The sequence below is a fragment of the Caretta caretta genome, chromosome 4 (genome assembly GCF_965140235.1).
Source record: "Caretta caretta isolate rCarCar2 chromosome 4, rCarCar1.hap1, whole genome shotgun sequence".
In the NCBI taxonomy this organism is placed as follows: domain Eukaryota; kingdom Metazoa; phylum Chordata; order Testudines; family Cheloniidae; genus Caretta; species Caretta caretta.
This window is the reverse complement of record NC_134209.1, coordinates 119,283,035-119,304,913: the sequence shown is the minus strand read 5'-3', so window position 1 is coordinate 119,304,913 and position 21,879 is coordinate 119,283,035. Positions and strand designations below refer to the sequence as shown.

Here is a 21,879-nt window from a genome sequence, read left to right as displayed (position 1 = left end):
CTTTGTTAATGTTACTTGTTTTAGCAATGAAATGTTAGCACTCTGTCAATCATCCTCAAGGTATCACCTCTCTTTGTATACAAAAAGCTCATATCAATATGTAACAAGGGTGTGGTTTTTTTTATTACATGGTATTCTATAAATCATGCACTTGAAGTCCAACCTCTGGAGTATGGCTAGTCATTGTGACTTTCTAGACATATTACTTCAGAATCACAGATTAAAAGCCAAACAAACATTAAATCAGGCTATGTGTCCAGTACTATCTCAAGAGGATTTTTTGAGGGAGAGCTATTCCTGCAGCCTTCAGTACAATGGGACTATGCATTTCACTTTAAATATATTTTGAAGACCTTTACGTATATTGGGTATGGTATTCTGAAGCAGTTCATTCAAAACGTCTTTTTTTTTTGACCAACAGATATGTTAAAGTAAATATATTATAAAGTAGAAATATATTAGAGTATAAACAAAATCACTTATTTATCTGGGAATGAAGATAAAGATAATACAGATCAGCCAGATTTGTTTCCTAAACTAAACATGGTTTTATTGGGTAGTGTGTTTTATAGTAACAAACAAAGAATATATATTGGACCTAGTTTGCAACTCTGGATTTGTTTTAGCAAAAGAGATGTACATATAAAAAATAAAAGAACAAGTTAGTGCTTAATAAGATCTAAGATCTATTAATATGTATCTCAATACTAATCTATATATAACATTTTACAAATAAAGGGTCACCTTACTCAGTTTGAGTAGTACTTTATTCCACAAGTAGTTCCACTGAAATTTATGGGGCTATTTATGGAGTAAGGAATACCCAAAGTGAATACAGGTGCCCCAAAATAAAGATAATGCAGATCCAGGGCCAAGTTGGTAACACCAATGAAAATAGAAGCGTCCTTAAAATACCGCTAAAGAAGAGTAAACACAAATGTGTATCGTTTTTCATTTGGTTTGTGTGTGTATAATCTGAGAAGAACACGTAGTCAGAGCAAAGGATTAGGTAGGCCTGGAGGGTCTTTAGGTTCTAGTCCTAAGTGAAGCACTGAATCACTATGACACATTGTGCAATTGTCTTGGCACATAATTCCTTGGGTTCAGTAATACATGGAACTTCAAAAATTTCCATTACACATCCAGAAGTTTATCCACTGCAAAGCTTAGGCCTGGAAACTGAGTCAGAAATACTTCAAGGTTTCTGATACATCCTGGTTTGGGGCCATATGGAAAATACTGTCAAAGGTGCCTCTTGAGGCAATTCCTCTTATGGTTGGAACTACAAAGCACTGAGTAGGTCTGCTGGAAAAACAACAACTTTGTTTTGGGAAAACACTGAGATTATGACATTTGTTTTTATTCCAATGCAGAATGAAAATGAAACATTTTAACTTTTTTGTTTTACAAAAAGACATGAGAGCAAGACTTACACCACAACAGCCAGGTGGTTAGCACTTACTTGGCATAGTGGAGACCCAGGTTCAAGTTCTGCTCTACCTGATTCGGAGCACAGAGTAGAACCTGGGTCTCTCATGTCCCAGGTGTGTGTCCTAGTCAATGGACCATAGAATCAGTCTCTCTTGCTGGCACAGTTAATATTCAATTATTTATACAGAGTGAAACAGCACCAACAAAAGAAACAGTGCAAGACTGACTCTATAGCCCAGTGGTTAAAGGTACATAATGTAAGAATGGCCATACTGGGTCAGACCAAAGGTTCATCTAGCCCAGTATCTTGTCTTCTGACAGTGGCCATGCCAGGTCCTCCAGAGGGAATGAACAGAACAGGTAATCATCAAGTGATCCATGCCTTGTTGGCCATTCCCAGCTTCTGGCAAAAAGAGGCTAGATATACCATCCTTGCCCATCCTGTCTAATAGCCATTGATGGACCTATCCTCCATGAATATACCTAGTTCTTTTTAGAACCCTGTTATAGTCAAGTACATGCCTGGGACTGTGGAAGTCTCAGGTTCAAGTCCCTACTGCAAATCAGGCAGAGAGAGGACCTGAATCTAGGTCTTCCACATCCTACATGGAAGATGTAAAATATTCTATGCACCTGGGAGGATGTATTTTGGGCTACAATCTATGTACATGTAACCACATAGTATTTATTGCTGCCACCCAGGGTTGTAGGATCATTTGATAGAAGCTAATATGTACTGCAGCACAGTTTCGTGAGAAGATAAATACTGCTTTTCAAGTTTTAACTCAGAACATCCTTCCTTGTGTGGCTGCCTGAAACTGAAATCTTATTTGAATTCATTTAGTAATAATCCCATGGCCTTGTAAAATGGTACTAACACTTCCCTATGTCTACTGGAAATACCTCGCCTGATGCACCCCAGGACCATGTTAGCCTTTTTTCACGGCCACATCACACTGACATAGACATCCTGTGATCAACCGATACACCCAGGTTTTTCTCCTGCTCTGTCACTTCCAACTGATACGTCCCAAGCTTATAGTAAAAATTCTTGTTAGTCCCTAAATGCATGACCTTGCACTTTGCACTATTAAATGTCATTCAGTTTCTATTATTCCAGTTTACAAGGTCATCCAGATCTTCTTGTATGATATTGCAGTTCTCCTCCATATTGGTAATACCTCCCAACTTTGTGTCATCTGCACATTTTATTAGCACACTCCCACTTTTTGTGCCAAGGTCAGTAATAAAAATGTTAAATAAGATTGGTCCCAAGACTGATCCCTGAGGAACTCCACTAATAACTGTAGTAGAAAGAGAACCTGAGACATAAGCCCTTGTATAAGAGGCCTGGTCTGAGGTAGGACCTGCTCACAGAACCTGGCAAGAACAGGGCTGATATTGCAGAAATACACATTCCTAAGAAGTGCTAGTTACAGAGTGCTCATGCAAACACATCCCGATATCAAGTGGTACCAGAACATCCAGATATCAAGGATGGTATAAAAATATTCCCCAAGGATAACAGGAACACACTGATCCCTCCTGAAAGATAAAGTCAGGATGACAGTACGTAATAGAGATGTTTTGATCGAACCAACACGTACAAGGAGATGGGTGATAACTAGCCACGTGAGGGGGGCAGTAATGACAGTAACTATGTCAGGGGGCAGTCCTAACTTGTTTGTATTGGGGTATAAAGATGTATCTCAGAGGGAGTCTGTCAGGCGTAGGGAGGAACTGAAAGTCCTGCCAGTCACTGAGCTGGTCCATTTTTATGGGCATACATGTATTAGTGGTCTGATAGAATCTTTGGGATACTAGTACTGTGCTTCGTTGACAAGAAATCTGGCTGGGTGTCTTCATCCCTTAATGGATCTTCGGTCATTGGGTAGCGTGCTCGAGGTCTGCCATGCCAGCTATCTGCGCTGGGCTGTGGCAGCACACAGAAGTAACACACACACGCAGCCAAACATCTATCAAAATCTAACCACAGTAACCTCCCTCCAGCCTGACAGATCATCTTTCAGTATGACCTGTTACAGTCTCCACTTTAATCAGTTCCTTGTCCACCTTTCATTACTCATATTATTCCTCATCTTCTCCAGTTTAACTAGTAATTTCTCATGCAGAACTGTATCAAATGCCTTAATGACATTCAGGTAGATTAGATCTACTGCATTTCTTTTGTCTAAAAAATATCAGTTATCTTCTCAAAGAAAGATGTTAGTAACTTAGTTAGTACCTCTTGAATACAACAATTGAAATATTTATAGAAAAATGTATAATTACTTTCTATTATTTAGGCTGCTTACTTTTTGCAGTTCACCAAGCTCAGAACAGATCATTTAATTTTAGGAAACATCCTAACAGCCTTTTCTTATCTTAATCACCTGTTAATCTCTCTGTTTATAAACAAAATTCTGACTCCCTGTCTCAGGGGCACAAGCTGGGAGCAATCTCCTGTCTCTGCTGCAGAACTCCTTATATTGCACACTAAGGCTGCCAAAATCCACCCAGGATTATAGTTATAGATACCATTGTATAGTGTTAGTATATATGTGCACGTGTGGGTTAATAAAAATTGTGAAAGGGATTTATATATGTAAAATCTAATGAACATCTAAAAATTGCTGTCACCTACCTGTGACAGACTGGCCATCTGAAGCAGGAAGCATCCCTTAGTATAATTTCAAACTATAGGGCAATGTGGCTTGAGGTGCTCTTTAACTTGTTATAAGGGATTTGTGTTCAGATTGTTGTGTCAAGAAATTGTTCAATAAAAGGTACCTTGTTTTGAAACACTGCTTGTGTCAATAATTTATCAGACGGCTGTATCTGTCCCCTATAAGTATTTCCTTAGCCACCCTGGACACCCACACTTAATGAGAACAGGTTGGTTATAACAAGTAAACAGGTTAGATATTCTGGGGGTACCCACATTATGTTTTGGGGGTAACATGAGGACGAAGGCGCAGTCTTGCACATGGATTCTCATATGTATAACTACCATATGACCTAGAAAGCTGAGTCAGACTCTCACCTATTTAAATAATGACTGTAGGACAGTCCTGTCAAACTGAATATCTGACCTCAAGCCTGCCACAATGGAGTAGTGACTGATAAACATATGAACTGAACTCTAAGTAGCTGCCCTACAAATTACAAAAACAAGGAGTCCCTCTAAGTCAAGCTACAGATGTTTCCTGAGCAGTTGTAGAATGCACCCTTATCTGAGACAGAAGGGGTAGTTTGATGCATAAGAGACCCTAATACAGTCTGAAACCCACTTTTAGAATCTTTTTGAAGCCTGTCCCTAAGATTTACCACCAAAAGCCACAAAACCCCCAGAACAATAACATAACCGCAAAACCAAACCAAACCCCTAAACCAACAAAACCTGGGGTGATTTATGAAATGTCTTCATACTAGAAAGGTAAAAGGACATAGCTCTAAGAACAAGTGAATGAAGCTTAGCCTTCCTTGGAGAGTCATGAGGCTTGGGAAAAAATATAAAATTGATTTATGTCAAAATCCAAAACCACTTTCATTAAAAATTTTACGTGTGGTCCAAGAGTAACTGTCTTTGTGGACTAGTGCATGAGGGCTGTGCTATCAAGGTCTGAATATCACTCGCTCTACAATCCAAGGAAATGCTTTTTTAACAGAGAGGTGATTGAATACGTATAACTTCATAGATTTAAAAGGAGGATTCACCAAAGAGAGAACTACCACATTCAAGTCCCAGGTAGGAAAGGGCTCCTTAGCCAATGGAAATGCATGAGTCAGTTTTCAGAAATCTAGATACAATGGGATGGGTGAGGGCATGGTCTTCAACTGACAATATGCAGATACTGTCTAGAACTGATTGAAAGTCCTGAGTGTTCAAAGGCAATAAATAGTCCAAGATAATTGGAACAGAAGATTCCAATGCCTGAAGGTGCCTTTGAATGGGTCACAAAAAAATTGCTTCCGCTTGACTTTGTATGTCAGTCTTGTACAAGCTGTTGTAATTTGAATGAAAACCTCTTGTCAACATAACTAACTAGCCACCTCATCAGTAGATGTAAATACATCAGGCCTGGATGCAATACTAGGCCTTGGTTCTGAGAAATGTCTGGAAGTGGAAGAGATGGTCAGGCTGATGTGTGCATGAGGCTGGAATGCAAAAATTGACATGTCCAGGCTGGTACCATCATCATCATCTGGGCCTCGTTCTGACATCTAAGAACTCGGGGAATTAGTGGAATGGGCAGGAGGGAAGCATATAGCAGATCCTTTCCCCACCAGATGAGAAAAACATCCGTAAGACAGTGTGGCCTCACTTCTCCTCTGAAGCAAACCATGGGACACAGTGTTCACATTGGCAGCGAACAGGTCCATGGCAGGGACCTCTTATTTTAGAAATATCTTATCTAGTCTGAGTTCTTCATGAGTGAAGCCCTTCCTGATAAGCTGATCTGCCAAGATATTCTAGGAACCCAGTAAGTGAAAGACTAGGAAGTTGATTTGATAAACGAAGCACCTGTCCTATAGATATATTGCTTCCTGACATAAAGGGAAAGATCTCTCTCCCTCGTCTGTGTATACAGTGCATTGTTGTAGTATTGGGAGGAAAAGCCCAGGAGAGGGAGTAGAAACAACCTGGAGGTGTGACATGCAGCAGACTCTGCCTAGGACCACAGGCCCTGAATGTGAAGATTGTCTAAATGGACACCCTAGCTTGGTTTGGATTCATCAGCCACAAAACTTTTTAAATCATAGAATCACAGAATATTAGGGTGGGAAGAGACCTTAGGAGGTCATCTAGTCCAATCCCCTGCTCAAAGCAGGACCAACACCCACTAAACCATCCCAGCCAAGGCTCTGCGAAGCTGGGCCTTAAAAACCTCTAAGGATGGAGATTCCACCACCTCCCTATGTAAGCCATTCCAGAGCTTCAACACTCTCCTAGTGAATAGGGTGGCAAGTGAAACAATACCTTGGCAGATGTTTCAAGGGTGTGTACACCAAACCAGGGAAGTCAGTACTTTGAAAGGAACTTCTACAGGTAGGTCCATGCTGTGTAAACTGATCTCAACCATTCCTGAATAGGACAAAAACATGTAAGTACAGCCTGTCATGTGACCCAGCAAGCTGAGGCAGATTTTCCACAGAGGTTCTTCATTCTGAAAGATATCAAATGTGATGATTCACCATACAAAGCCTTCCTTGAGGAAGATACGCTCTTGTTGACCGAGAGTCCAACATCACTCCTATAAGCTCTATCAGTAAAGTAGAGGTGAGAGTGTATTTGTTGCAACTGATTCTGAGGCTTAGCCAGGAAAACTGCAGGAGAATTATGTGAACGTCTTTGAAGACCTGCTGTGATAAGTGACCTTGAATCAACCAATCGTGAATTTAAAGTTAAGTATATATGTGTAGTCCTTGTATCCTCAAGTTAGCTGTTACCACAAATAAGCATTTAGTAAATACTTGTGACGCCATGGACGCACCAAATGGTAGGACTGAGTTGGTAATGAAGGCATTGACAATAAAACATAGGTGCTTCCTGTAACCTGGATGGATTGACGCATGGTAGTAAGCATCCTGCAAGTAGAGAGCTATGAAACAATTCATGGTATCTAAACGGACTTTTGCATAAACAACTAATTTCAGTTTCAATGCTCTTTATCTCATTTTGATTCTTTTCCTTTTGTAATGACAGGTTTCAGAGTAACAGCCGTGTTTGTCTGTCTTTGCAAAAAGAAAAGGAGTACTTGTGGCACCTTAGAGACTAACCAATTTATTTGAGCATGAGCTTTCGTGAGCTACAGCTCACTTCTGAGCTGTAGCTCACGAAAGCTCATGCTCAAATAAATTGGTTAGTCTCTAAGGTGCCACAAGTACTCCTTTTCTTTTTCCTTTTGTGAGTTCCAATCAATACATTTCTAACCTTTGGCATTAATTTTATAGTGTGTTTGCCATGCTACTACATAGGTTAAGGTCTCTCTATACCAGCCCAAGACCTTGCTTAACACTGCTGAATATTGGACAATGACTAAGTTATGTTAATACCGTGAACCAATACATTCCATCTAAATCCATACAACAGTGGTACTGACAAAGACAATCCAGTGCACGATGATGATCCAGATTTCTCAGCAGAAAAAAGCTTCCTATAAAGATGCGGTCTGTGAGGCAGACAGTATCAAGGTCACTGGTAGTGATGTAATCACCAATGGCCAAGGAGTAACCATGAGGTACTGTACCGGGGAATGTGACTCTGCAGCCTCTGAAGACTCTTCATGCTGGTCAGGTTTCAGAGGAACAGGCTTGGACAAGTCAGAGGAGTAGACTTCTTGTCCGGTACTGAGGACGGTGACCAATTCTGAGCCCCATCTGAAGGTCTCTGCTGCTTCCAACCTTGCACAATAAGCGTCAATTACTAACCCAAAGAGATCTGAAGTGAAGGCTTGGAACATTTCTCAGATGCATGTCTTGGTGTCAGAAGACCACTGAGCTCCCAGAGTAGCATCTCCTGTAGCTAGAGTACTGAAAGGAGATAGGCTTTGAGGCGGCAGCAGTAGATTGTTTTGGAGGAGTCAGAGATGCTTTTTCATTGATCTTGCCATTAAAAAAAAAACATTTTTCCAACAGATGTCACAAAGTTTTTACATGTACTTAGAAAAGAATACACACATTGAATATTTGACTGGGATGAGATTCCCCTAGACAAGAGATATTTAGTATGCCCCCTATTTACATGCATAGCTGTCTCACAGGCATGGCAGGTTTTAAAGTCTATCAGACTTGCACCTCAGAACCAAGCGAACCTTTTTTTGTTACTAAGTCTATATTCCTATTTCTATTTTTTCCCCAGTGGGCTTAAAAAGAAACCTAACTAAGAAATATTAGGAAAACTAACTCGAAAAACCCAAACCTCATCTAAGCATCTATGGGGATGCAGAAGTACATTGTGTAACTCCATCTCGCTGCCACAGACCGTAAGAAGGAACTGCTTGGCAACTGGGGCTGCTCTGCATTTTATACCCTTGTGGGAGGGAAGGAGTGCAAGGTCATTCAGGGCGCATGTGCGGGTCCAACAGATACAGAGGGGAGGAAGTTGGGTGTGTACACAAAGGAATTACTCCTAGGGAAATTCTGTGCCCCCATGGGGGTGCAGAATTCATACCTTCTGCAGACTTCTTGGCTCCCTCACAGAAAAATGGGGGAGCAAAGAAATCTGTGGGGAACACATGTCCCTTCCCCAGCAGCTCAGGCATGTCTGCTGGGAGCAGCGGGCAGCAGAGAGCAGATCACTGAGGGGGGCAGAAAGGACATTGGGCATACGTGGAGAGATGTTAAGGGGGTGGGGCTGAATGCCTGCCTGTGTGCGAACAAGTGAGAAAGACTCACTTTGTCCCTCTCCCAGCATTGCTGTTGCTGCATCCCAGGCTTGGAGGCATAGGGGTGTGCGAAGCAGGCTCCATCCCTGAGGCAGAGCAGAAATGTAACAACTGAGGCAGGCTGCTAATGCTCTCATTGTTACTTAATTGTTCCCATTCTTAGTCAATTAAGGCTCCTTTACCTTGCCAGAGAGGTGTAAAGGAGCCTTCTTGTAAATGACAGTAATGGAATCCTCAGCTAGGAAGGTCTATGTGCTTTCTCGCTTTTTTTCCTGTGCCAGAGAGGCGTAATGGGGTTAGATTATAGCTCAGGATCTATTTTACTTACCCATTAAAAAAATGCAGGACAATGATTAGCAAAACTGTATGACTTTCATGTGTGAAAGTCTGAGCCATTTAAAACATTCTACTTTACAGAACACCAAAATAAAAGTACTGTAATTTAAATGAAAATCCAGGATTATAACTGGAATGCAGGGTATTGGTTACCAAGTATTTGTAACTTAACTTTCACGTGTTTAGGAAATGCTGAACAGTTATTGTGATATTTTTTTCAGTATGGTAGTTTAAATAAATTACCAAAATAAGTGAAACTGGTAGGATTATATTGCATTATTTTGACAAATAAAACATGCAGAATTTTGGATTTTTTGGTGCAGAATTCCCCCAGGAGTAGGGAATGTTGTATGCAAAGGAATGTAGAGGGTGCAAAAAGCAGGAGAAAGCTGGAGTTTACACTCTTGCTGCCTTGCATTGCTCTGGTGAAACAAAGCAGCTGTAAATCCCGCTGAATTGACCATTATGCTTTGGATGGTGTGTGCTGCTCAGGAGTCGGGTGGCCATTACAGTATACCAGTGAATCTGGCTATAAAAGTTAAAATAAAAATAAAACAAGGTTTATATTTCTAATAATTCAAAAATATTAAATATCACATAGTAACATTTTCTTTCCATTTCTTATTTAGTGTTCATGTATCCATTTTGCAATTTAAAAAACCCCCAAAACCTACAGGAATTCTCAGACAAAAACTACATTAAGAATGAGTTACGGCTGAAGTACACATCATAAAATACATTACAAAGATGTTATAATTATGGCCAAGTCAATTGTTATAACCCACACAATTCAGAGTTTAAGTTACTTAAAAGAAATCTTAACACACTGAAGTTTGAGAATGCACAGTTAGGGAGCCCACATAATTTTAATGCTGCCTTGTAGTGATAGTGTAGTGGGGTAAAAAACAAAACAGACCAACCTAATCTGGGACCACAATCACTAAAATCATGGTTCAGAATTATAATAATGGGTTATCATCTGGGGTCACTACAGTGCAAAGTTAATATTGTTTGGAGGCACTAGCCATGCACTTCTATATGTAACAGGTTTAGAGTTCTTTTAAGATTAACTCCAACTCTGAATTTCCTGGGTTGAAAATTCTTGCTTTTGGGATAATTTTAATATTTCCAAAATATATTTTACACTAAATTACTAACATATATTCTCAACTATAATTCCATCTTAATATTGATATTGTCTCAGGATATTAATGGAGATGCATATAGGATATTAATGGAGAAACATGTATAATACCTTAGACATTTCAGACCAATTAATTTGTCACTCCTCCAGATACAACTTTGAAAAGTTAAAAATAAATAAATAAATAAATAAATCAAGGGATTCTGACAAGTTATGAATTGCAGTTCACCACTCAGGGAGCATATTTACATTGCAACTTGAAAGTAGTTATGACGCTATATGACTGAGGGCTTGTCTACACTACCAAGTTTTGTTGACAAAACTTATGTCGACACCCAAAAGTTGACAAAACAAAAGTTGCCAAAGGGTGCTCACACTTGCTCCCTCTGTCAACAGATCATGTCCATATTGGGGACACCATTATCGACAGGGTGAGCAATGTACCGTGGGTATGTATCCCACAGTGCAATGTTGTGGGAAGGAAGAGCTGATCGCTGTGCATCTTGGGATTCTCTCTGAGTTCTCCCACAGCCCCTTCAGCTGCCGAGATCAGCATCATGAGGAGCTTTGGGAGCTCTCGGTGTTGAGGAATGGCAAAACAGCACAGCAGTCTGTCCCCCTCCCCGTGCAGCAGCCGTCTGCCTGCTGCTGTGTTCCTAGTGCCGGGCAGAACAGGAGCATTCCAATGATTTGCTCTTTGTTCCCCAAACGGAGCAGCACAGCTACTTCATGGAGCTTTGAAAGGGGAGGGGCGCATGCCTGCAGGGCAGCAGAGATCAAACCACTGAGCAGAGCAAACAGGGCAGGCATTGTGGGATACTGGCGGAAACCAGTTCTGTCGACAAAACAATCAGCAGTGTCTACACTGTACTGTTTACAACAGTAAAGTGAGGGGAAAAGACAGAGGTGGAAGTTTCTTTTCGCCAAAACTGGGCGTTTTTCGCGACAAAAGTCCCATTGTAGTGTATACGTTCATGCTGTTTTGTCACCAAAAGACAGTTTTTGGCGACAAAACTTGCCAGTGTAGACAAGCCCTAAGTGTACCAAGCCCTTTGTTTTTCCCTGCTGGAGGCCCCACGGTCCTACTACACCCTGCCCCCGGAAAGGAGCTGTGAAGGTGGGTCCTCCAGGCCTGCCGAGAAAGGCTGCACTGAAGCAACCAAGCAGGCTTAGATAAAAGTAGATGCAAGGCCTTAGCAGGTCAGTTCCTGGATTGGACCAGAGGGGCAAGGAAGGGTGCTCCTCTCTGGCCAAAGGAGCTCAAGGGACAACCAGAGTTTAGTTGGGAGAGCAAGAACACAAGATCTTTAACCTTAAGGTAAGGGATTAAGATAAAGGGGGCAGGTGGGAAGAGGCCCAGTAACAAAATGAATTCAAGTGAGTGGCTGCTATTTACAGGGTCCTGGGGTTGGAACACATAGTAGCAAGCGAGCCCGGGCTCCCCCACTGGTCAAAGGTGAAGTAGTGTAAATCCCGAGAGGGGACAGGCTTGTTTGGAAGCCTGAGTGAAGGGTTGAATTTAAATGGTCCACAGCAGGACCAAAGACCCTAGTGAGGGCAGAGAGACTTCATTTATTGGCTTCTTTACTACCTCAGAAGGGGTTCTTTTGGACTTTGTGACTTGGCCGGAGTGCTGAAGACCCGCCAAGTGAGGCTGACAACAGTCAGGTGGCACCAGAAGCAGGAAGAGGCCTGCAGTACCGCATGCAGCAGCAGAAGGTGCTCAAGAGGTGAGTGCTTTCCCCAATTATATGCTAGTACTGTACAACATCCAAAAAAATCTGCTAACGTATGAATACAAAAAGCTTTAGATACTGGATCAACAACCAACAAGTAATAAATCACAAATGACACTTTGCATATACAGCTACAAAATCTTCAAAGCAGCAAAAGAATAAGCTTCACAGACTGAAACATTATACTGTCTTCCAGTCCCCACAAAATATAGAATGATTGTTGAGATATAATCAATATAAACAGAGGGAAATACAGGAAACTAAATATATACCTATTAACACTATCTGGCCTCTCTTTCATATTCCACTTTGCACCATATTCTGAAAAATATGCAGTTTAACTTTTTAAAATTAACTGTGCATCATTGTGGTGATTCAAATATTTTTGAAATTGCTGCCCAGATGAGTATAATTGAATTAAAAATGGCATTTTCATCCAGCTGTCATTTCTCCCCACTTTGTTCTTAGTTCCTGTCAATTTGATGACACTATAAAGGCTACTTCATGGTTTACTAACTTTCATGTAAGTTAGTAATGTCAAATAAAGAAGAAGCAACTATTTTTTTACACAGCTGCTTCTTAATATTAAATTAAAATGCTCTGAAAGGAAACTAGTGACTGGAGATTTCAGCGACATCAACTAAACTGCAGGGGACTACCAGTCAACATTTGAGGGACAGGTGAACTCAAAGGCCCTGATTCTGCTCTCCCACTGGTATAAAAATCAAAATTGGAGCATCTAAGTGGTAACTGTTTACTGAGATATTGCTATCACTTTTTCACAAGATGACAATAGAATGTGTTTTCAACAGGAGATGCTGAGCTCTTTTGAAATCTAGCCCTAGTCGTGGGTGATGAGCACTCCTGGTTCAGATTATAGAAATGATAACATCTAGAATTACTACAATTTACAAATGAACATAATAGCTTGAGGAGATGGAAGGCCAGTGAATTAGGGACTGTGCTATGTTCAGATATCAGCTGGCCAATATCAGCTAGAAACATTAAGGAAACATATAATTATACATTTACTACATAATTCACTTTTACTACATGAAAACATGACTAATTTATATATCACTTACAAAAGTGAGCTTAGAATTTCAACAGAATTGTCTTTAAATCACAAATCTTTTATTTTTAAAAATTTCGTTTCTCTGTTTCATTCAAACTTCAGGATTAATGCAACCAGCTGCATTACATGTGAAATATCGGCACTTTTAGAAACCGTTTTTTTTTGTTTTGGTTTTTTTTAAGCAACTAAAAGCTGTGGTAAAATTCCCAGACATTGAAATTAAGTAGTAAATCCAAAAAGACACACTATATCTAGTAATCTTGACAAAACAAACTTGCACATTACATAATGCTTGCTGGGAAAATACTCTTTAATACACATTTTAATACACACTTGAAATGTGCTGTGGACACATCTGGGGGGCTATCTGTAAGAATTTCTTAAAAAGTTCTGGTCTGCATCTCAACACTGGACCTGATGCTTAAAAAAAAAAAAATATTCACAAAAGAGAAAAAGTTTCTTTGTAAAAAACACCAAAGATACTCCCAAAATGTATAAAACACTTTGCACGGCAGATTCTCTTTTCTCCTCCTTGCATGAAGTACCAATTGTTTGTAAACAGTTTTTAAAAGCGTTAATAGCTTTAGGGAATGTGTGAATCACAGTTCACATGAATGTCTCTCATGAAGTAGTACAATATTGCTACACAGTAGTTTCATGTTTCCATAACCCAGTCCTAATATTGCCAGTGCTATCTGCAGTGAGCAAGGGTCCATCCTGTCCACTGCCTTTAAGTTGTCCATTCTGAATGGCTAAATTTAAGCCATATGATTTTTGCTGGCTTTCAAGTTCAACTACTATTGGTTTCCTCAGAACATCCTTTTTGTTGTTTGTAGCAATGGGTTTTTCACTATTTTTATTGCTTTTTGGAAGTGTACTGCAAGCATCGCTGCTATCTTGTTGGGACTGGTTATATTGGCGTTCTCTGTATGCTAAATAGGCTCTTCGACTCCTTGAATGTCCTTCACTGTTGCTTTGTCGATTTTTAGATAAGCCATTTTGTACACTTCCTTCCACACTGGTGGGGACATCGTATGCATACTCTCTCAACACTGTAAGCCTACTTGCGCGATGTCCCTTACTTCTGTTTTTATGATGCCGGCTTTGGTGTCCATTTGTTCGAAACTGAATCTCTAATGGAGCCACATGCATTTTGATGTCATTGTCTACTGAATGCTCAGTCAGACTGTTATCAAGCTGAGGACCTGTGTTCAGTGGTAAAGAATTAGGATGGCATTGAGCTGCTGCAGCCTGTATGTTGGTTAGTTTACAACCTTGAGAAGAATTTTTTAGGCTTGATGCACTCTTATTAGTGCACGAAGATTCCGCACTGCTGTTGGTACACTTCGGAGTCTCTCCATTAGTCCCACTGGAATTGGAGGGCTGAACATTAACTTGCACTGAGTATGTGCTCCTTCCAGGACAGCAGGCTGTTATCCAAGCATGCCTGACATCTTCCCTATTAACACAATGATGCATCATAAGAAAGGCACTAAGGCTTAAACATGTGATCCCAAAAAAGCAACTAACAATCAAGTCCATGGGATAATACAGAGAAACTGCCAAGGCCCCGAAAATCCACAAAGCAACATACAAAAACAAAGCGAGGCTTGCTCCCAGAAGCTGAGCTTGAAAACTGTGCTCATTCTCCAAAGCTGATGTGGAAACCAGTGAGACTGACACTGAATCCTGATGATTCAGGTCCCCATGTTCACTGGTTGCTAAACGCTGCTGTTCCTCAGCTGGTTCTTTAAGTTCAAATTTGCGTTCAGGGTGTCGTTTCAATTGTATAAAGATGCTGAGAAAATACATGCAGTTTATGAAAACTATGAAGCTAGCTGGTCCATAAAAGGCTCCTAAGCTAGGTTCCCATGTCATCCAGCAACTGGAAAAAAACACAAAAAAAGATAGCACATCAAGACAGATGACCTCTCAGAACTCACAATATTTAAGTATCATTTTGAACTGTTGAAATAAGTCTTGGCTATGTGGCATATCTTCCAAAAAATGACAACCAAAAATCATAACAATTTATTACAAAGCTGTCAAATATCCAATACTCACTATGGTGCATTAGGCCTGCTGCCGTAGTTCCTGATGTTAGCTGCTGCCGTTATCCCACAAACTATGATAGGGATTCCTCCGCCAATAAGGTAGAATCTAAAAATAGGACAAAGTTATTAATGGTTCTTCCAGCAGTTTAAAGCGACTTTATTTAGCCACCATGAGCTAAAAAGAAAAGAAAAGGCTAATCATAGAATCATAGATTTTAAGGTCAGAAGGGATCATTATGACTGTCTAGTCTGACCTCCTGCACAATGCAGGCCACAGAATCTCACCCACCCACTCCTGTAACAAACCTCTAACCTATGTCTGAGCTATTTAAGTCCTCAAATTGTGGTTTAAAGACTTCAAGATCTACAGAATCTTCCAGCAAGTGACCCATGCCCCACACTGCAGAGAAAGGCAAAAAACCCACAGGGCCTCTGCCAATCTGCCTTGGAGGAAAATTCCTTCCCGACCCCAAATATGGCGATCAGCTAAACCCTGAGCATATGGGCAAGACTCACCAGCCAGACACCCAGGAAAGAATTCTCTGTAGTAACTCAGATCCCACCCCATCTGACATCCCATCACAGGCCATTGGGCTTATCTACCGCTAATAGTCAAAGATCAATTAATTGCCAAAATTAGGCTATCCCATCATACCATCCCCTCCATAAACTTATCAAGCTTAGTCTTGAAGCTAGATATGTCTTTTATCCCACTGCTCCGCTTCGAAGGCTGTTCCAGAACATCACTCCTCTTATGGTTAGAAACCTTCATCTAATTTCAAGTCTAAACTTCCTGATGGCCAGTTTATATCCATTTGTTCTTGTGTCCACATAGGTACCGAGCTTAAATAATTCTTCTCCCTCCGTGGTATTTATCCATCTGATATTTATAGAGAGCAATCATATCTCCTCTCAGCCTTCTTTTGGTTAGGCTAAACAAGCCAAGCTCCTTTCATAAGACAGGTTTTCCATTCCTCGGATCATCCTAGTAGCCCTTCTCTGTACCTGTTCCAGTTTGAATTCATGTTTCTTAAACATGGGAGACCAGAACTACACACAATATTCCAGATGAGGTCTCACCAGTGCCTTGTATAATGGTACTGAACACCTCCTTATCTCTACTGGAAATACCTCGCCTGATGCATCCCAAGACTGCGTTAGATTTTTTCACAGCCCTATCACATTGGTGGCTCCTAGTCATCCTGTGATCAACCAATACTCCGAGGTCCTTTGCCTCCTCTGTTACTTCCAAGTGATGCGTCCCCAATTTATAACAAAAATTCTTGTTATTTATCCCTAAATACATGACCTTGCACTTTTCACTATTAAATTTCATCCTATTGCTATTACTCCATTTTACAAGGTTATCCAGATCTTCCTGTATGATATCCCAGTCCTTCTCTGTATTGGCAATACCTCCCAGCTTTGTGCCATCCGCAAACTTTACTAGCATATTCCCGCTTTTTGTGCCAAGGTCAGTAATAAAAAGATTAAATAAGATTGGTCCCAAAACTGATTCCTGAGGAACTCCACTAGTAACCTCCTTCCAGCCTGACAGTTCACCTTTCAGTGTGACCCGTTGTAATCTCCCCTTTAACCAGTTCCTTATTCACCTTTCAATTTTCATATTGATCCCCATCTTTTCCAATTTAGCTAATAATTTCCCATGTGGAACTGTATCAAATGCCTTACTGAAATAGAGGTAAATTAGATTCATTGCATTTCCTTTGTCTAAAAAATCTGTTACTTTCTCAAAGAAGGAGACCAGGTTGGTTTGACATGATCTACCTTTTGTAAAACCATGTTGTATTTTGTCCCAATTACCATTGACCTCAATGTCCTTAACTACTTTCTCCTTCAAGATTTTTTCCAAGACCTTGCATGCTACAGATGTCAAACTAACAGGCCTGTAGTTACTCGGATCACTTCTCCCCTCCCCCCTAACTTAAAAATAGGCACTATATTAGCAATCCTCCAGGCATATGGTACAACCCCTGAGGTTACAGATTCATTAAAAATTTTTGCTAATGGGTTTGCAATTTCATGTGCCAGTTCCTTTAACATTCTTGGATGAAGATTATCTGGGCTCCCCCGAATTAGTCCCATTAAACTGTTCAAGTTTGGCTTCTACCTCGGATGTGGTAATATCTACCTCCACATCCTCATTCCCATTTGTCGTCCTACCATTATCCTTAAACTCCTCATTAGCCTCATTAAAGACTGAGGCAAAGTATTTCTTTAGATATTGACCATGTCTAGACTATCCTTAACCTCCACTCCATCCTCAGTGTTTAGCGGTCCCACTTCTTTCTTGTTTTCTTCTTATTTATATGGTTATAGAACCTTTTACTATTGGTTTTAATTCCCTTCGCAAGGTCCAACTCTGCATGGCTTTTGGCCTTTCTCACTTTATCCCTACACGTTCTGACCTCAATAAGGTAGCTTTCCTTGCTAATCCCTCCCATCTTCCACTCCTTGTAGGCTTTCTGCTTTTTCTTAATCACCTCTCTAATATCCAGGTATCATCTACCTGAAAATCAGATACATTCCCAGGATTTTGGAAACTTTAGATGTGCTTTACTGAGAAAAGTAAGGTCAGTCACAGGTAGCTAGCTGGCAGATTGGGGCTTTGGTGAAATCATTACCCTCAGTCTCAAGGTTTCCCTCGTGATAGAACCTGCCTTCACCTGCTAACAATTGATGGCTTCTCCCTCAGACTGGGAAGAGAAAGGGTAAGCCATTTCAGTGAGTCAGGCCCAGGAGGAGTTGTCACAGAAGCCAGCAGCAGAGTGCAGAGAGACAAGGCAGTAAGCTATCAATCTGGGGAAGGTTGTTAATCTTTCATCCTTTTGCTTAGGTACTGTGTTAAGTTTGTTACTGGCAGATCACCCATATCGGACAAGGAAAGAGATATTATTGTATATGAATTCTCAAGCATTTGCAGTTTTGGAGAAGTCCTGTTCTTCAGAAAAGGAGGAGGATCTCAGACACAGCAGCAGCTTGTTTCACAAAACAAAATTTTGGTGAAAGTGTTCAGGGAGCTCTGGGGACAGCACGCATGTATGTGTGTGCAGGGGGGACTTGAAGGAGCTGGGAAGGAGTTGGAGGGGCTCAAAGAAACAGGATGGAACAGAGGATGGGGGGGAACTAGGGCAGCTGACAAGAGAACAGGCATAGACAAGGGGCTCATAGCCTATATTAACACCAACTCTTAAGCAACAAAGGGCAACCCTGTTGCTAAGTGTAATCCACTGGCTCCCTGTTTGAGTTTGGCCCAAAGCAAAGTCCTGTTTCTACATTACATGACCGTAAATGGGTTGGTGTTCCTTGTTATTTCAGTGACTGCCTCACCACCTGTAGCCCTCTAAGGCAGATGCATGACAAAAGGGGTCTTACTGACTGACTTGCTGGGGACAGAGCGTCCATAACAGTGGGTCATCGACTAGCTTGCCAGAGGACATCAGAACGAACCCAACACTGAGTATATTCAGCTCAAAAAGTGAGCTGAGTATATTCACCTCTTCCAACACACCCTAAAACACTACCATAGTAAGAATCTCACAGGGACACAGAGTAAAAGGAAGGAGGAGTCATCAGAGGATAATAAAAAAAAAGATAGAAAGGAGAGGAGGAGGTGATAAAAGGGAAAAAGTGTGAAAATTCCTGAGCCAGGAGACCAATTAGATCAAATGAGGATATTCTGAGTGCTAAGTAAGTTGATAAGCACAGCTTTTAGATATTATGGTACTAAAGGCTTCACAAACATTAGCTAATTGCTCCTCACAACGTTCCTGGTAGTTCGGTATTATTCCCAATTTATAGACAGGGAAACTGAAAAGACATTACGGCTAAAATTATCAAAATTAGCTCCTTAAGTTTGTTTTTCAGGATGTAAATTAGCAGAGTGATTTTCAAAGGTGCTGAATGCCTCCTCTGACTGAAGTCAACAGAAGTTTAGGGTGCTCAGCATTTCTAAAAATCAGGCCACTTATTTAGTTGCCTAAGTATGGATTTAAGTACCTAACTTCAGATATCCAAACACTAGTCTTTAAGTGATGAGGATTCTTGGTGGTATGGACAGAGAGGTTAAGTCACCTCATGTCATACTAAGCCAGCAGCAGCAGAGGAAGGATTACATTTGGGACTGACTCCCAATCCCATGCCACACTAGTTGCACCTTAAATATGTTTTAAAAAAAAATCAGAAAAGGCAGCATAGTTCCTAACCTGAAGAGCCTGCAATCTAAAACAGAAAGATGGAGTGATATGGAAAAGGAACAAACAAGAAGTAAGGTGGCCAGATGGTTATTGGTACATATAGTATCACATAAATGTAGGGCTGAAAGGAAACTCAAGAGGTCATCTAGTCCAGCCCCCCTGATCTGAGGCAGGACCAAGTAAATCTAGACCATCCCTGACAGGTGTTTGTCTTACCTGTTCTTAAAAACCTCCAATGATGGGGATTCCACAACCTCCTTTGGAAGCTTATTCCAGTGCTCAGCTATCCTTATAGTTAGAAAGTTTTCCCTAACAGCTAACCTAGAGCTCTCTTGCTGAAGATCAAACCGATTTACTTCTTGTCCTACCTTTGTGGACATGGAGAACAACTGACCACCGTCCTCTTTATAACAGCTTTTAACATGACCCACCACCCCCTCTTTTCTCAAGATGTAACATGCCCCATTTTTAACCTTTCAACATATATCATATTTTCTAAACCTTTAATCATTTGTGTAGCTTTCCTCTGGACTCTCTCCAATTCGTCCTCATCTTCTTAAAGTGTAGTACCCAGAAGTTAACACAGTACTCCAGATGAGGCCTCATTAGGCAATTAGTTCCTGTGTCTTGTATTAATATACCTCAGAATATTAGCTTTTCTTCACAACTTCACCAATTGCTGACTCACATTCAAGTTGTGATCCACTACAACCCTGAGATCCTTTTCAGCAGTACTAATGCCTAGCCAGTTATTCTGCATTTTGTATATGTGCATTTGATTTTTCCTTGTGCTATTCTTTTGCACTCATCTTTAGCAATTTGTTCATGTTTCCACTTTTTATAGCTTTGATTTTCAGGTAATTAAAGAATTCCTGATGGAGCCATATTGGCCTCTTACTATTCTTCCTATCTTTCCCTCACATCAGGATAGTTTGCTGTTGTATCTTTAATAATGTCTCTGAGAAACTACCAGCTCTCCTTTTTCTCTTATATTTTCTTCTCATGGGATTTGACCTACCAGTTCTCTGAATCCATTTAAGTTGGCTTTTTTTGAATACCATTGTCATTTTGCTACTCTCACTCATTTCCTTCCTTTCCTAAGAATCATGAAGTCTATCATGATCAATCTATCTATTCATGATCACTTTTTGAGAGTCACTACCAATTCCTCCGTCAGTCTTGATAATGCAGTTTTAACCATGAGACCTTCTTTGCTTTCCATTGTGATAACCATAAAATATAAGCTCCACTTTCTGTTGGAGGAATAAATTTATTTTTAAACTCTTTTGCCATTCCTGTACTGAAGACTGACAATCTCCATAACAACTGTAATTGTACTTTTTCCGTAAAAAATTAGTAATGTAATAATCTGTATGAAATTATTTGGTATTAGGGTGCATAACAGATAGAAATAAATGAAAGGTAAAGTAGTTTTTGAGATCCTGCAACAGATGAAGAGAGGGATGGAAACAAGCACAAACAGGAGAAAAAATGGAAGACAGATACAGACAAGATGAAACAACAAATTCCTCCAAGCCTATGCTAGGGCTGTATCATACAGGCCAAGAGAACCTACCTTTCTATCAGCCTTCACAGAAGCTTTCAAATCGCACCCCAAGGAGTAAATTGAATGAATCCTGAAGGTATGTCTAAACTGGAGCTAGGTGAGAATTCCAGTTCAGGTAGAAAGACATACCCACACTAGCTCTAATCAAGCTAGCATGCACATATAGCAGTGGTTGCATGAGCAGTAGGATGGACTGGCCATGCAGCATATAATTCTATGTGAAACCCTAGGTACAACCTTGGACAGCTAGTCCCTCCTATCACTTGTGCCATCAATGTTACACTTTCCATTTTTAACTATAACAGGACCGCTTGGAAATAGTGACCATAATATAACAACATTTAACATTCCTGTGGTGGGAAGAACACCTCAACAGCCTAACACCGTGGAATTTAATTTCAGAAAGGGGAACTATGCAAAAATGAGGAGGTTAGTTAAACAGAAATTAAAAGGTACAGTGACTAGAGTGAAATCCCTGCAAGCTGCATGAACACTTTTCGAAGACACCATAATAGAGGCTCAACTTAAATGTATACCCCAAATTAAAAAACACAGTAAAAGAAGTAAAAAAGAGCCACCGTGACTTAACAACCATGTAAAAGAAGCAGTGAGAGATAAAAAAGTATCTTTTAAAAAGTGGAAGTCAAATCCTAGTGAGGTAAATAGAAAGGAGCATAAACACTGCCAAATTAAATGTAATAAGAAAAGGCAAAAAGGAGTTTGAAGAACAACTAGCCAAAAACTCAAAAGGTAATAACAACATGTTTTTTAGTACATCAGAAGCAGGAAGTCTGCTAAACAACCAGTGGGGCCCCTGGACGATCGAGATACAAAAGGAGCACTTAAAGACGAGAAATTAAATGAATTCTTTGCTTCAGTCTTCGCAGCTAAGGATGTTAGGGAGATTCCCAAACTTAAGCCGTCTTTTGTA

General features: G+C 40.4%; 1 protein-coding gene across 6 annotated transcripts in view; it reads right to left on the bottom strand.

The window, feature by feature from the left end:
* Positions 1-13,402: 13,402 nt before the first annotated feature.
* ADGRA3 (adhesion G protein-coupled receptor A3) overlaps positions 13,403-21,879 on the bottom strand; it is a 130,864-nt gene continuing 122,387 nt past the window's right edge. For all 6 annotated transcript variants that reach the window (XM_048848710.2, XM_075127998.1, XM_075127997.1 and 3 more), the window contains 2 exons: positions 15,175-15,270; positions 13,403-14,995 (listed from right to left, as the gene is read on the bottom strand). In XM_048848710.2, the coding sequence (XP_048704667.1) occupies positions 13,753-14,995; positions 15,175-15,270 (1,339 nt within the window). In that variant the 3' untranslated portion in view covers positions 13,403-13,752. The remainder of the gene's footprint in view (positions 14,996-15,174; positions 15,271-21,879) is intronic.